Below are 15,311 nucleotides of genomic sequence, written 5' to 3' on the forward strand. Positions count from 1 at the left end.
TAACACTAATAAAAGTGCTTTCTAAGCTGCACGGAAGATGTAGAGATGAAAGCTGGTGTTTGCTGTCGCTGCATCCTGCCATTGTCTTCTCATGAACCGAAACCCTGTATCTATGCAGCCAATCTGAACCACTCAGAGACTGTCTGACAGCTGACACAGATGCATGGATGTCAAAAACAACCAGAACCCTGGACCAGCGGAATCCACCCCGTCTTGTCAACGAGATGATGGAACACAGTGGTCACTCTGCCCTAAATGAGTCCAAGATCCCCCTGGAGCCGCATGGGGAGACTCAGCTGGACTTCTTCCATAAGCTGGGCTATTCTACAGAACAGGTGCAGGACGTACTGCACAAGTTTGGCCTGCACACAGACACTAACAGGTATTGTGTCACCATCATGACATTTTACGATTTTAGTTGACGATTAATTGTCATATACGAGTAATTGCAAATAACGATTTAATTGTGTTTTTGGTCTTGAACACTGGAACATAAATAGGCTAAAGAAATACATTTCTGTTTGGATCTTTAGGCTATGTGAATAAAATTGAAAAATAACTAAACAAATTGACAGTAAGTAGATCGGCGAAAAAAAGTTTTTCACCGATCTACAAGCACAACGCCAGCGATGCAAGGCTTTGCGAGCTTGTAGATCTGCATCTGCTATTTCTGCTTTTTTAATGTATGAACATTTATCATCATGCCAACAATTTACGATAATTCAGGCGATTTCAAGCGCATCTTGTCCGCATATCTCTGTCTGTCTGTCTGTCTGTCTGTTTGTCTGTCTGTACGTATGACACGCCTGACACTGTGGTTCTATGGGTTTGTCTGTGGTTCTATGGGTTTGTTGCTCTGACATCATGCTCTGATGTCACTGTGATGTCAGGGGAACCACTCTTAACAGAATGGGTTTGCCGCTCTGACATCACACTCTGGCTTGATGTCCTTTTTATGCCCATATATGGAGATCGCTGCATGTCATCACGAGTCACACTTGCAAATTAATTACGTCCTTGTCCGTTTTATGCCCATAATATGGAGATCCCTGTCCCGATGTCATCAATATTAAGCGCATATCTGGGAATGCCCATGTTTGGTAATGCACATATGGGCATGTTCTGACATCACATTGTTGACTATCATGCAGGGGTTTCCATATATGGGTAACTGGTCCGATATACATCCCTGGCCAGATGGCCCTGAGATGTCTTACTAGTGTATTAATTGTGACAGGCTGACTGACAGGGTTCTCGGGGAGCTGGTCTGGGCCGGTGCCAGCCCAGAGGATAAGGAGGTGACCATCATGTCGGTGCTGGTGTCCAGGAGCCTGCAGGAGGAGCAGTCCATGTCTCTCAGCAGAGAAGACGAGGACGCTCTGAGACCCATCGTCATTGATGGGAGCAATGTGGCCATGAGGTGGGAAAATGTGAAGCCTCAGTGAACAAACAAACCTGTGGTATGACGTCAACAGTGGTGAAAAAAAGGATCAGTACTGCACTGTAGATTGGTGTCAAAATGTACTTTAAAGTACCAAAAATAGGAAGTACTCCAGTAGTGCTATGCAGAATGTCCCATTTCACAAGTTTTCAAATGTGTTCAAATCTTTTGAAAATAGCAGATCTACAAGCTCACAATGTGTCTTGTGAGCTTGTAGATCTACTAACCTACTACTAATGTTAATTAGTCCTTGAGGGAACCCCTTAGTAAAGCTGTGGAAAGATTCACACTATTTTTGGATTTACTGGTGAAAGGAGTAGATCAACGTCATTACATTATCCATGTTGAAGCTGCACGCACAGCTGACAGCTCCACAACACTCCGGATAGGCTGCACTCTATTTTATGTTTACCAAACTTCCTCGCATGTGGGTTTTAATGGTCGGTAACGGAAAAGTAAACGAACAAGTTACTTTTCTCAGTGGGTAACGCAGTAACGTAACAGATTACTTTTTAATGGCAATAACACTGTAACTTAACAAGTTACTTTAAAAAGTAACGATACCCAACACTGATTATGACATGCTCAGAATATGGATGCTTGGGTTCATGTGGTTAGACGCCGTCGTTCAAGTAGTTTAGAATATGGTACGTTCTGTCTATTCCAGCTCTCGCAAATGATATAGTCTGTTGAGAATGCCCTCAGTGAAACAAGCCTTAAGATAGCATCTTATATTTCAGTATCTGCCTGTGGGAAGACTCAACCTTTTACGTCTCACACGCACTCACCTTCCTTAATACGCGCACGCACGCACGCACGCACGCACGCACGCACACACGCACGCACGCACGCACGCACGCACGCACGCACGCACACACACACACACACACACACACACACACACTCTCTCCTCTGTTATTTGACAGTCCCGTTTTGTGCACACAACACAGGCACGCCTGTGCAGGTACAGTACATTCTGCACTCACCGCTCAGGTATGCAAATCTTAACATGCAAATCACAGTTTTACTCTCTCCTCAGGGAACTGTTGTTTTATAGGTCTGCGCTGAATAGAAACAGGCCTGACAACACTTTAATCCTTGGCTCCAAGTCTGGTTTACACTACGTCGTACGACTGTGACACCTGCCAAAAATTAGGTATCATCCCTCTCAGAGGTAAATTAACACAGAGGATTTTGCCGTAGGTGGTTTGTAGTTGGTTTGGCGTAATTACTTTAGTTACAATTTGCAATTAATTTTGCTGCCTGTACCAATTCCATGTTAAAATCTAATTTGAATGATTTAAAATTTTGATGACAATAAGCAGAAAAAGACGAGCTGCAATATATGCAATCCTAATCTTTATATATATATATATATATATATATATATATATATTAAGGCTGGGACTTTAACTGATTAATTGCGATTAATTAATTACAGAAAATTAACGCGATTAAAAAAATTAACACATTTTAATCGCACTTAGTTTTTGCACCACAGAACCTTCAGTTTCGGGCACACCGATCATAGCGATGCACCAACCAAGAAGAGACAACAAACGCAAAGGAAGAAGTAGCCAATCAGAGCGCTTTGCTTGGCCCAGTGGATGCGAAATTTAGATTTAAAAAACTCACTTGTTGATTCACTCGTACAACAAAATGTGTTTTACTTGAAAAAAATGCTTCTCAGGTCAAATATCGATGTGTGATTAAAATGCGATTAATTGCGATTAATTAATCACAGACCCTGTAATTAATTAGATTAAAAGTTTTAATCGCATCCCAGCCCTAATATATATATATATATATATATATATATATATATACTTTTTTTTTTTTTTTTCATATAATTTTTGTCCCACGATTTTGTAACCCATTTTCACCCAGTGCCAATTGCCTATGTAATCCTGGGCTCTGCTCTCCCTCTGCCGTGCCTGGGGAGACAACGGACTGACCTCATGCTTCCTTCAGTGCATGAGGAGTCCAAGTTGCTTCTTTTCACCTGACAGTGGGGATTTCCCCGGTTTGGACGTAGCGCGTGGAAGGAACTATTATTCCAACCAGTTCCTTTCCCCTCCAACAGGCGCCACAGGGAGACATATATTAAAATATTTAGACTCCAGAAAATAGTTCCAATTGTTTTATTAATCCAAAAGAGCATTATTTTCCATTTCGGCCGAGCCGCTGCAACCTTATTTCATTTATTCTGATTCTCAAATTTTAGCTTTTCAGAAATGTACTCAAAATCCAATTCGAAGTGTGTCTGAGACCGTGGCCCGGCTGCTATATTGTTCAGTTTATTAATTTGCATAGCAACTGTTGTGATATGCTGTGAAAATGCTGTGCTGCTGCTGTGTTTTTGTTCACACACTGAAAAGCTATTGCCTTTTTAATGTATGTAGTGGTTAGTGGTGTCACATTTCTGTCTACTACGGCATTGAATGAAATGAACGGGTACAGTACGGTGAAAGCAAGTTTTCATGTGTGCTTGCAGTAATAAATGGGGAGCGTGCCGCTGTTACTACATCTCATCTTTTCGACACCCGACTCTAACCCCCTCACCCTAACCTTAACCTCTGTGGAGTGAGTCGCTAACCCTCCGGTCGAAATGATGGGCGTTCGCAAAAGCGAGATTTCCACAATAAATGCTGTTTCATTTGAATATCAACATGTACAGTGCGAAGCTTGCGGGTTTACCTTTGCTAAAGCCAGGTAAGCCATTGTTTTGTGCTTACTGGCATAAAGACCAAACACTTTCTTGCTTACTCATGCCATTTATTTTTTGCTTATTCAGCCACGGAAACAAGGAAGTGTTCTCTTGTCTGGGAATCCAGTTGGCTGTGAGCTACTTCCTGGAGAGAGGTCACACTGATGTCACTGTGTTTGTGCCCTCATGGAGGAAGGAGCAGCCCAGACCTGATGTCCCCATCACAGGTAGAATGTGCTGCCATTTTGTGCCAGTTTGCCAACTCTGAGAGTGTTCAAATGGAACCAAATGTACCCCGATATAAAAAACAAATAATAATGTGAAACCAAGGCTTGGCTGGGTGGATAACTAGCTAGACTGAGGTCTTATGTGATTCTGAACGCCAGAGAAAAATGAGAATAAATGTTAAAGGTTTGTTGACATGTTTTAGAGCTTGTAAGGCCTTAAGCTTAATTAACACTACATCACACAATGGTCTCGCTTTCTGACAAGAACTGAATCAGTCAATCAGGTTGACAATTGAAAATCAGCAGTGTTATTTGCAATATTGAGCGGCCGGTGTGAGGCGGCTCTGACGTGTGTGTGTGTGTGTGTGTGTGTGTGTGTGTGTGTGTGTGTGTGTGTGTGTGTGTGTGTGTGTGTGTGTGTGTGTGTGTGTGTGTGTGTGTGTGTGGACAGATGATTTAGAGGCTGTATGTGTGGAAGCCGGTATACCTTTGCTTTTATTGGTGATAGTCGAAATGGAGAAGAAGCAGGGGGAGCAGTCCAACAGGGTGGGTTCAATTAGGTTTTTGTAAAGCAACATCATCATGGGATCCCCCTTCACCAGTCCTTCCAGTTACTGCCATCAGGTTGCCGCTGCAAAGTGTGTGCGTGCGTGCGCGCGCGCGCGCGCGCGTGTGTGTGTGTGTGTTTACATGTGTTTTAATGTGCACTGCTGAGCCTGGTCAAATATAAATCTGTTGTCTGTTCCATGTGACAGACAAAAATGTTATGTTGAATCTTGAATTAGACACTGATGGAAATACCCCAGAAAGTTTCCCTTTCCATTTGGAATGAACCTAATTTTTGATCTGTGTAGGCCTACTTCATATTCAAATGTTGCTATTCCGAGACATTCTTTTGATCAGCTATATCATTTCCTGTGTTACTCATACAGTAGATAACAGCCTGTTGATCTGATACTGACAGTGGTTGTAAAAGCCTGCCTGCGCATGATAATTTCTAGATGCTATTGACATTGTCCTATTCTGCAGAACCAGTTTGATTTTGATATCACTGACAATTGATTCATTCATAGACAGGAATACATTTCATTGGAGAGGGAACTTATGAAGCCTTTTTTCTAGGTTCTCCTCACAATGTCTAATATTAAAATCGCCTTTCAGAAAATAGTAGAGGCAGGGGTCACGGTGGCGCAGTGGTTAGCGCTTTGCCTCACAGCTAGAAGGTCCTGGGTTCGATCCCCGCCGGGGGACGCTGTGGGTGCTGGGGGTGTGTTCCTCCCTCCGCATCATCAGCACCCACAACCTAGGTGGGGTTGGCGATAGGGCCTTTCTGTGTGAGTTTTCTGTGAGTTTGCATGTTCTCCCTGTGTCTCCTAGGGTAGATGTCCTCACTAAAACATGCATTTCCCCTAGCCAGCCAGGTGCTCCCCAATTCCACTGGCGCGGCAGGGGGAGAGCAGAAACCAGGACTACAGGTTAGGTAGTTGGCACTGGGTGAGAAAATGGGTTGCTAAACCGTGGGATAACAATTATGGGAAAAAAAAGAAGAAAATAGTAGAGGCTATTATATAAACGTGTTGGTTGCTTTTAGCCATGCTTCAGTTCATTAGTATTCATCTATAGAATCACAATTATTTGTTATTGCCAAGTATGTGCACATATGAGTTTGTCTCAACTATTTACTCAAAATATCAGGATTAGCTAAACATAAACTAGAAACTATACATTATGTGATATATTGGACACTATAGACTATAGAGACTGGTAGAGCAACATAGGCAGAAATAAATATGAATTCTCGTTTTAGTCATTATTCTGACATCTACCCTATCTTTTTCATTTCATTTCCTGCAAAGACCAACACATTCTGCGGGACCTTGAGAGGAAGAAATGTCTGGTATTTACACCTTCGCGCCGTGTCGCTGGCAAACGGGTGGTCTGCTATGATGACCGCTTCATTGTCAAGCTGGCATACAGCTCTGATGGCATCATCGTGTCCAATGACACGTTCCGTGATCTCCAAGGAGAGAACCCGGACTGGAAGCGGTTCATAGAGGAGAGGCTACTCATGTACTCCTTTGTTAATGACAAGTAAATCATCTTCTGTCACTACTTGCTTCTTGGAGTAAAATAGGCAGATCATTTATGAAGTGCTATAAAGAGGACCCAACACATGAATCTCATCTTCAGGTTTATGCCTCCCGATGACCCTCTGGGTCGCCATGGACCAACTTTGGACAACTTCCTGAGAAAGGTCCCAAGGACACCCAAGAAGCAGCTGTGTCCTTATGGTGAGCCCACTTATAATAATATGATTTTTCAATACTTGGTCTCACTCTGTATAATATAATAAAAATGTTGCGTGTATTTTGTATTGATGTGAAAAAAATAATAAATAAACAGCACATTTAATCTCATAAATGTATCTTCATTCAGGGAAGAAATGCACTTATGGAATTAAATGTAAATTCCACCATCCAGACCGCGCCAACCATTCCCATTGCTGTCTTGCCGATGAGCTTCGCGAGAAGGCCAGGCAGTCTTCATCAGCCCACAAACATTGTTTGTTGGGTTCTCGTCCAGTGACTGCCAATGGCCTCTCTCTGGAGGAGGCAATGGCCCAGAAACTGACCCTGGAACAGTGGAGAGGCTCTTTGAAGAAAGGCCACACCAGTGAAAATGTTGTTCTGATCAAAGGGGGTCACCGCTCCAGCAGGAGGCCTCCATCTAGGAAAGAGAAGGCCAGCAAACACTCTCCTTCTGACCTGGACCCTCTTTTCTCCTCTGGCTCTCAGGAGCAGCTGGACTCTGGTTTGGGCTCCATAGATAATGCACCAATGGAGACCTTCTGGTACCCCGCTGATCACGGCTATGGAGCCAGTTACAGGAGCTTCCATCCCAACTCCAGTCCCAGGCCACTCCAATGTGAGGCAACAGTACCCTTAAACGTGCACAACATAGGTTCCCCTAAAAGTACACCATGTCCATGTAGTTGCTGCTCGCATGTTCCGTCCTCTTCCTGGGCCACAGCTGGCTTCTATCCCCATAGCCAACACCAAAACAGGGGGCTAGCCGGCACCCACCACCCAGACATGATAGCTTACACTCCTGCGCATTACTACGGCTATGGGGCATCTGTGTATCCAGTCAGCATGCATGCATACAGCCATCCAGCTGAATTCCAGCATAGCAGGGCTCAAGACTCTCTCCACCGGGCCTACTGGTCAGATCCATTTCAGGGCTATCCTCAAGCTGTGTCCAGAATGTCTGGAGAGAAGCCACTCTTTGAGCCCTCCCATATGACACAACCAGGTCCTTGTGGAAAGGAGAGAGAGGATGTCCGAAAGAAGCTCCTAGCTATCTTTAATGCCTGTCTGGTAGACAAGGCCATGGACATGTTTCCTCAGTTGATGGATCCACAAATGTTGGCTGCTGAGATCTTGATGCTACAAAGTCAAGGCAGGCCGCTGAAATAGGTTCAGAATTGTCCAGTGTTGTTCCATATAAGGTTGAACTCTGTTCAAAAGACTGTGTAAGCTGTCATGCCTGAATGGTATTGTGGTGAGATTAGTATCTGACCTTGAAAAAACTAAAACAAATTTAGAGCTTGTATCCTGTTGATGCAAATTGTATCTTTTATGAATAATGCATTCTAGTGCATTCTAAAGCTCCTGTGTTTTGAGGGCTGGGAATAATGGTGATATAATTAAATAACCATTAGTTGACATATGGCATGTTGTCATACAGTAAGTCAAATTATTATCAATTTAAAGATTTAATTGCTTGTAATGTTGGCACTATGTGCCATTGTAGTTTGTGCAGCTATCCATTGCAATAATGTTGTGTATGTGCCCTATGGGCCATTTATTGCTATTTACAGCAGATATTGTATATCACCCAGTATCCTGCATGATATAACATTACACTTTGTAAGAAAATGAAAACTTTACTATTTTCATTTCCACTGTTATGTCAATGTGTATTCCAATGTAATGTCAGTAATGTAATTTAATCGAAGATTTTCTATTGGATCAACAAGTTGCTATATGCTGCCTATGCATACATAAGAGCACTGACCGATATTTTACAACTTTGTGTGTTTTCAATCTGATTTATAATCTGTGTTGTAGTACACTCTAAACATGTTTACATAGGGCATTTTAATGTATGTCGTTTAGAGAGGTCTAAAACTGCTTTAAACATTCATTAAAAAAGATGAGGCTTATATGCATTTTCCATAAATGTATATATTATATACTATTTGTTCTTCATTTATGTATCTCAATATATAGCTATTGTCAATATCAAGCAACAACAAACGTATACTGTTGTATTGTTGTGCCGTTTTTATTTTCTGAAAACATGACCATCTAATTCACTATTTTTCATGTTTTTTATAATAAATACATTTTTAAACATCTGCATTACTTAATTTACCAAAAGTCTACACAAATAGAGAATGCAGAAGAATTGTTATTTTGATCAACGTTTGCCTGTTATCTCTCCTGTGGTACCAGATCAATACAGAATGAAATTGTGGCCAAAATATTATCCAGATAAGATAACAGAATATTCAAAGTTTTGGGTCTGAGAGGCTGAATGTCATCAAACGGTGGTCTGCGGCTCATATACCAAATAAATAATGGACCATGATATGGAATAACAATGCTTATATCACCAGGGCAGGAGGGTTTTCAGGCCATAAGTTCAATAAAATGTGGGTCTCTTTCATCAACCATGCATGTACAGTACATATTCTGCAGCTGGAGCCCACCATGGCTATCTGAGTGACCCTTTCAGCTTCGGTTGGTATGTGCCACACATGGCCAATATATCTACTGTATCTGGAGTACTTAAATATTGAGTATTTTGTTTCTGAAGTGCATTTCCATTTTCAATATATATTCAGCGTTATCCTTTTATTTTGTTTTTATTTGCTGTGTTCATTTGTATATTGATTCCTTTTCTGTCTTAACCATTTATTTTTACACATTTATTGAATAAGAATTCATAAAGGTAAACACATTATCTTAAGAGGTCAAGGTTACAATCAAGAGACAAGTTTGGTGCGAGAAGGGTTTGCAACTGTAGGTGCATTTATTTAACTGCTGTTACAGCAATATTCTTGTTACTCGTCTACATAAATCTACCGTACACGCATACTGATAGTTGCAACAAATTGAAAAGCTTAGATGTCCTACATAGATATGTTCATGTTCGTAGAGAGATAGTAACAGATAATCTTATCTCCTTTGAGAAGGAGGAAGTGGAAAGATTTACTGCTCGAGGTTAATGAGATGCATGAGTTAAGGCAAACAACATGTGTCAGATATTTATTATTATTATTTTCATCAATAATATTTTTCTCTTTTGTTTTAGTATTCCATATGACAAATGTCCCATGTGTCTAGGGCTGGCTGTTGCATCAAATTCAACAAAAACGGAGCCAGAGCCAGACGAGCATTTAAACTGTCACTTAACTTGAGAGACGCATTGCTCATGTCTGTCTGGATCATAGCAGACAGGCATAGAGAAATTAACTGTTCCAAAAGTTGTTGATAGACCCTGTCACAAATGAATGAACACAAGTTCAGGCACGGACTGGTGTTCCTAGAATGCTGACAGTCAGTCAGATAGAGGGCATTGTGACATATTTTATTCCCTTTAGTGGAGTGAAGCTTTAAAGGAGTAGTTCTCCCCCAAAATGACTTTTTTTCTATTGATTACTCACGCCGTGGAGACTTGAGTTCAATAATATTTTCTTGTTTTTGTCGTAAGACAATCATTTGATTACAACAAATGTACCCCCATTGATTCCGGATGGGGACCCAGATGGGGAGTAATGCATTTGGGTCACCATCCGGAATCAATGGGTGTTTATTATATTATTATACTATTTTATTTTTTCAAGTCAAGTCTCCATGGTGTGAGTAATCAAAAGAGACATTTTGGGGGTGAACTCCTCTAAGCATGGCAATTTTGGTAGCATCTAATTAACTCTAACTTTAGTCCCAAATCTTAAAACTACTGGCTGGACTGGAATTTGCTATGGAAGTTCACCAGAGGAAGAACCCGGCTGTTTATTTGTTTAATTGTTTATGTGTGTTCTTAAATGTTTTATAGCTGATTGTTTATTTGTGCCTTTGAGGTGTATGTCTCCTTGTTAATGTCTGTGGTAAAAAAAAAAAGTGATACCACCTGGTATGTACAGCAAGATTAGTTTTAAATGTGCTTACCTTTATAGGCTACATCAATTTAAAAATACATTAATCTTTTCAAATAATGGTCTGTCCCTCATGCTGTCCCGGATGATGCTGGTCCATGCAGTGCGGAGGTTTCTGAACTGATGAGAGCAAGTGTTGTAGTTTACAGTATTTATGTTATTGACTATAGGAGATATATTTTATTTAAAACCTGCATTTCCCCTTTGTCAATAAATAGCCTATGATCAGCCTATCAACCTGGAAGAGCATAGCAATGGCTCCTCCTGCAGGATTAACAAAGAATGGCATTTTAGTTTTCTTTTTGTTTTATGGCTAAAAAGCTACTAAACCTCAACTAAAACAAAAGACGGCGTAAGATATTTCCATTTTTACATTATTTACATGATGCTTGGCAAATAGCTGATTTAATAATCGTCAAATAACTTCTGTTTCAAATTATTCCCTAAAAGCTACTAAAAGTTATTGAGTGTACGATATTTCCATTTATATTATTTGCATGAACCGTGCTATTATTTTAATATCGACAAATAACTTCTGATTCATGCACTTGTCATGGCAGTGGTTCCCAAACATTTTAGCTCAATTCAAGACCCAAAAGAGAAATTAGACGTTTGCCCAAACTAGTTAAAAACAGCAGATCTACAAGCACACAAAGCGTAGCTTCGCTATTCTTAAACTTATATTTTCTAATTTATGGAATTATATTGTATTTATTCATGAAATTACTTTAATTAAATCTTTGTTTTTTGTATCATGAATTTTTTTTAATGTCTTGAAATAATAACAAATAAAAACAAAATATAGGAAACGAAAAAAATTAAGGGACCCCCCAAAAAAAATCTGTTCCCCGACCCAAAAATGGGTCCCGACCCAGTGTTTAGGAACCAGTGGACTACTAACCTCGCCCACCAGGCTTTCTGAGAGAAAAGTGGACTACAGCAGCGCTGGACTACAGGGCCCACAAGTCAATCGGGCCCTGTAACGCGCAGTCGCAGTTTCAGATGTCATCGTATGACGCCGATTGTGTTGTCTTAACCTAGTTACTGTGCTTCTTATCTCTGTGGGAGCCAACAAATCTATGTTGCAATTATGTAGCGACAGTGTCTCGGTGGTTTAATGCACGGTAGCACCACTTTGATTGGTTTTGATCGCATGACAGGCTGCCTAATTAGCTAGCCAGATGCTACCTAACACGCTAGTGGGAGCTTTGTGATGTGGTGTTTTTGTCTTTTCTCATGGATGGATAGCAAGCTAACTTAGCTCGAATTGGAAACTATGCGGTGACAAATGCTAGCCTTTTGAGAAGCCCACCACCGTTCTGAGAGAGGGACATACATGATCGTTTACATAATTCTCTCCTTATGATATTTTGGTTTTAAGTGCTCAGCTAAGATGTGGCAAAGTGTCGGGCTCACAGTGCTGGTCATTGTGGCCACAATCGTGTGTGCGTTACTCTTCATGCTTTTTGGTAAGTTTGTTTCTTTATCTTTGTTTCTAACTTATTTATTCACCGGCTATTAGACCTATTGCTTGTAGATACCAGTGGTGTAAAAAGTACTACATTTATTTACTAAAAGTATGATACTGCATAGAAATACTCTCTGTTACAAGTAAGTCTGGAATTCTAAATGTAGGTCTACTTGAGTAAAAGTACAAAAGTATTGGTATCAAAATGTAATTAAAGTACCAAAAGTAAAAGTAGTCATATGCAGAATGTCCCATTTGAAGTTTTAAAATGTATACAAAATCTTTTGACAATAGCACATCTACAAGCTCACAATGCGTTGCATCATTTAAATGGCCTTAATGTAAATAGGTCTGAAAGTGGTAAATGCATGTTTTGTAATAATAATCGATATCTTCAAGCACAGTTCTTGAGTAAATGTACTTAGTTACTTTACAGCACTGGCTACATTTCTTGTAAATACACTATGTACGTTGAACTGGAACCACTTTACATTATGTAAGTAGCGCATGGCAAGAAGCCACGTTAGAAAGTTAAGTCGAGCCTGTGGTTTGAGCACAGTCAGCAAGTCCAGTTTGTAAGAGTCTGGTGAAGAATATGACACGGTGTGTTGAATGGCTTTGCCTAAACTGGATTCTATTTCAAAAGAGTTTCTATTTTTATCGAGCCATGGGGGAAGGGAGAGTCACTGCATAGACATTACACAGCTCCCTTCACCACCTTCTTCAGCATATCTGGAATTGACTGATTTAGACATTGCTTTGTGTCATTTCTAAATATTTACTTTGTCTATTGTTAATTTCTTATTTTATCTATACATCATTCATGTCATTTTCTTTTTGTAAACCTTACCTGACCCATTCTTTATTTGACATGCAACAGTGTTGATACAGCTCTGAGAGCAGGTTTTTCACAATTGTTATTCTGACCCTTCCTGCAGGCTGGTATGTAGTTTGGCAGCTTTTCCTGTCCAAGTTCAAGTTCCTGCGTGAGCTACTGGGGGATGCCGGTTCTCCGCAGGCCGAAACTCAGCCGTCCGAAACAAAGAGTGAACGCTCTGCTCATGCTGCTGTCCGCAACCGGCCCAAGACTGCACGCCAAAGACTTGTTGCTCCGGAAGGCACTACATAGACCACCCCAACCCCAGCGGTCTACTGTTTACCATCACTCTTTTTACCTGCTACACACACATGAAACCTCTGTTTCACGACAACCGAATATGTTAAATGGCCTGTCTGTCTGATCATTTGAACGATTTACCCATCCACGCCTTCTCTCTGCACTACCTAAGGACCTTGTTATCAGTCAGTGCTCAGCCAGCCCTCCTCACCAGGACACTTTAAACTGACCGGGCAACTCTTCTGGATTCAAAGGGATAAACAATCTGAGTGACTGGCCATTTGTTTCTTTGTTGCACCTGTTCAGTCTGTATACATGTATCTTCCTAGTTGTGTGTGGACCTACCATTTCATTAACTATCCAGCTGCTGTTACTGCGTCACAAGAAGACACATGGCTTACAAGTTTATATCATAATTATATGCGTACACGTTGTATAATTTGTGTAGAGCTTATCTAGACCATTATCTAGAACTGGGTACAAAGGAAATGCCGAAAGAAGCAGTTTGCATAACTGACAACAAAACTTTCTTTGGGGGAAATATTCTTGTAATAATAAGTGCAATGAAAAAGTAATTACTTTGCAAGAGTGTCACAACCAATAGATATGGTTAAACGTCCCCTGAAAGAAAACAAACTACCAGAGCTACATTCCAATAGTGTTGTGATTCTTTTCCTCACAGCTGCTTCTAGACACTCAAAATAAATATTTTGAATTGCCAAGAGAAAAGGACAGTGAAAGGAATCATTTTAGACCTCTGGTAATGTTAAAGTGGTTGTATGCAGTGTTGACTGCCTACCTTGAGTGGCTAACAAGGCTTGATACTGCGGGGGTGGGAAACCCTGCACTTGTATTGTGATGTCCTCTCCTGTGTCCTGTGCCTCTGTCTGTACCAGTGCCTGTCTAGAATAGATGGCATCCGCTGTTTGTTACTACATGGCCTCTGATTATTTTGTATTGCCAACAATAAATTGGTTTACATTACAGAGCAAAACAAGGCTGACCAGAGCTTAGTTCTTTGAGGCTTACTTGCTTGACTCCCCAACAGGTGAACAAAACATTTGTTTTGCATCATTTTACTGGCAGAAATCATTTAGCACTCAAGCATTTAAAATGAACAAATACTCTTGTAAATGTTTTGAAGTCGTCGTGGCTCCATTGGATAACTATCTCGTTGAGAGAATTGTAATGGTTGTTTTTTAGTATTTGCTGTAATTTACCTTCATAATAAATATATTTAATAAAAAATACAAAGATGTTTTCATATAAGTGGTCTTGTAATACTGATACAGTATAAGAATAATGATGGGTTACATTAACAGTTCCAAAATTAGAGTGACTCATTCTCAAACCCAGTCAAAATTAAATTCCATGTTTTGAAGTGTGGCCCAGTTGATGACAATGCCCACCTGCTGTCTCTGAGTCCTAATGTCTTGGCAATAAAACTACAGATTACAGAACATTTGATGTGTTATGACATGCACATGGCAGTTGTTTGGCATGTCTACATGTAATTGGAAAGAATAACTTATTTTTAATGCCTGCTCAACCTGTTGGAGTTTATTTGACATATCCCTTGCTATAGAGGTTAATCACTAAAGTCCCATATACTTTGTTGACCGGGGTCACCCAGGGGTCTCTAGTCCCTTTTCCCTCTATACCAGTGGTTCTCTTACTTTACTTGAGTACATTTCTATGAAGGCTGAAAAGTACTGAGTATTTTTAGGTTGGCTGTTTTCTTTTTTTCTTCCCTAAAATGCAATTGTCTGCTCTTACACTAGCCGTGTCTGTGGCTTCCCCCTCCGCTCGCCAGCGGCAGCAGGGCTCTCGATCTATTTCCGATGGCAATTGAAATGCACTGTAAAAGCATGTACTCTTGAATACTTATATACATTTAAAAGCAAGTAGCCTTTTTTACTCTTAGGGTGCCCTCACACCAAAATACCTATGAGAGTGGAATCCGCGTTCCGCCAATGCATTTCAATGAGAAGGGAGCGTTTTTTGCAGAAATCCTCTGCTGGCATGAAACCGCTTCACTCTCATTTAAATGCATTGGCGGAACGCGGATTCCACTCTCATAGGTATTTTGGTGTGAGGGCACCCTTAGGCAGGCCTACTAGAGTAACAT

At 40.7% G+C, this 15,311-nt stretch overlaps 2 protein-coding genes across 2 annotated transcripts; both read left to right on the top strand.

Moving 5' to 3' along the window:
* Positions 1 to 227: 227 nt before the first annotated feature.
* Positions 228 to 7,851, top strand: zc3h12ab (zinc finger CCCH-type containing 12Ab; the record flags this gene model as incomplete). Its single annotated transcript, XM_080735372.1, has 7 exons — positions 228 to 382; positions 1,238 to 1,420; positions 4,236 to 4,375; positions 6,232 to 6,466; positions 6,566 to 6,666; positions 6,812 to 7,300; positions 7,688 to 7,851. The coding sequence occupies 7 exons, from the start codon at positions 228 to 230 to the stop codon at positions 7,849 to 7,851; spliced, it is 1,467 nt and encodes a 488-aa protein (XP_080591498.1).
* Positions 7,852 to 11,620: 3,769 nt separating this feature from the next.
* Positions 11,621 to 14,531, top strand: smim13 (small integral membrane protein 13). The gene is made up of 2 exons (XM_080734404.1): positions 11,621 to 12,067; positions 13,005 to 14,531. The coding sequence occupies exons 1-2, from the start codon at positions 11,992 to 11,994 to the stop codon at positions 13,193 to 13,195; spliced, it is 267 nt and encodes an 88-aa protein (XP_080590530.1). The 5' UTR covers positions 11,621 to 11,991; the 3' UTR covers positions 13,196 to 14,531.
* Positions 14,532 to 15,311: the final 780 nt, after the last annotated feature.

Source organism: Nannobrachium achirus, assembly GCF_963921795.1.
Source record: "Nannobrachium achirus genome assembly, chromosome: 10".
NCBI classification, from domain to species: Eukaryota; Metazoa; Chordata; class Actinopteri; order Myctophiformes; family Myctophidae; genus Nannobrachium; species Nannobrachium achirus.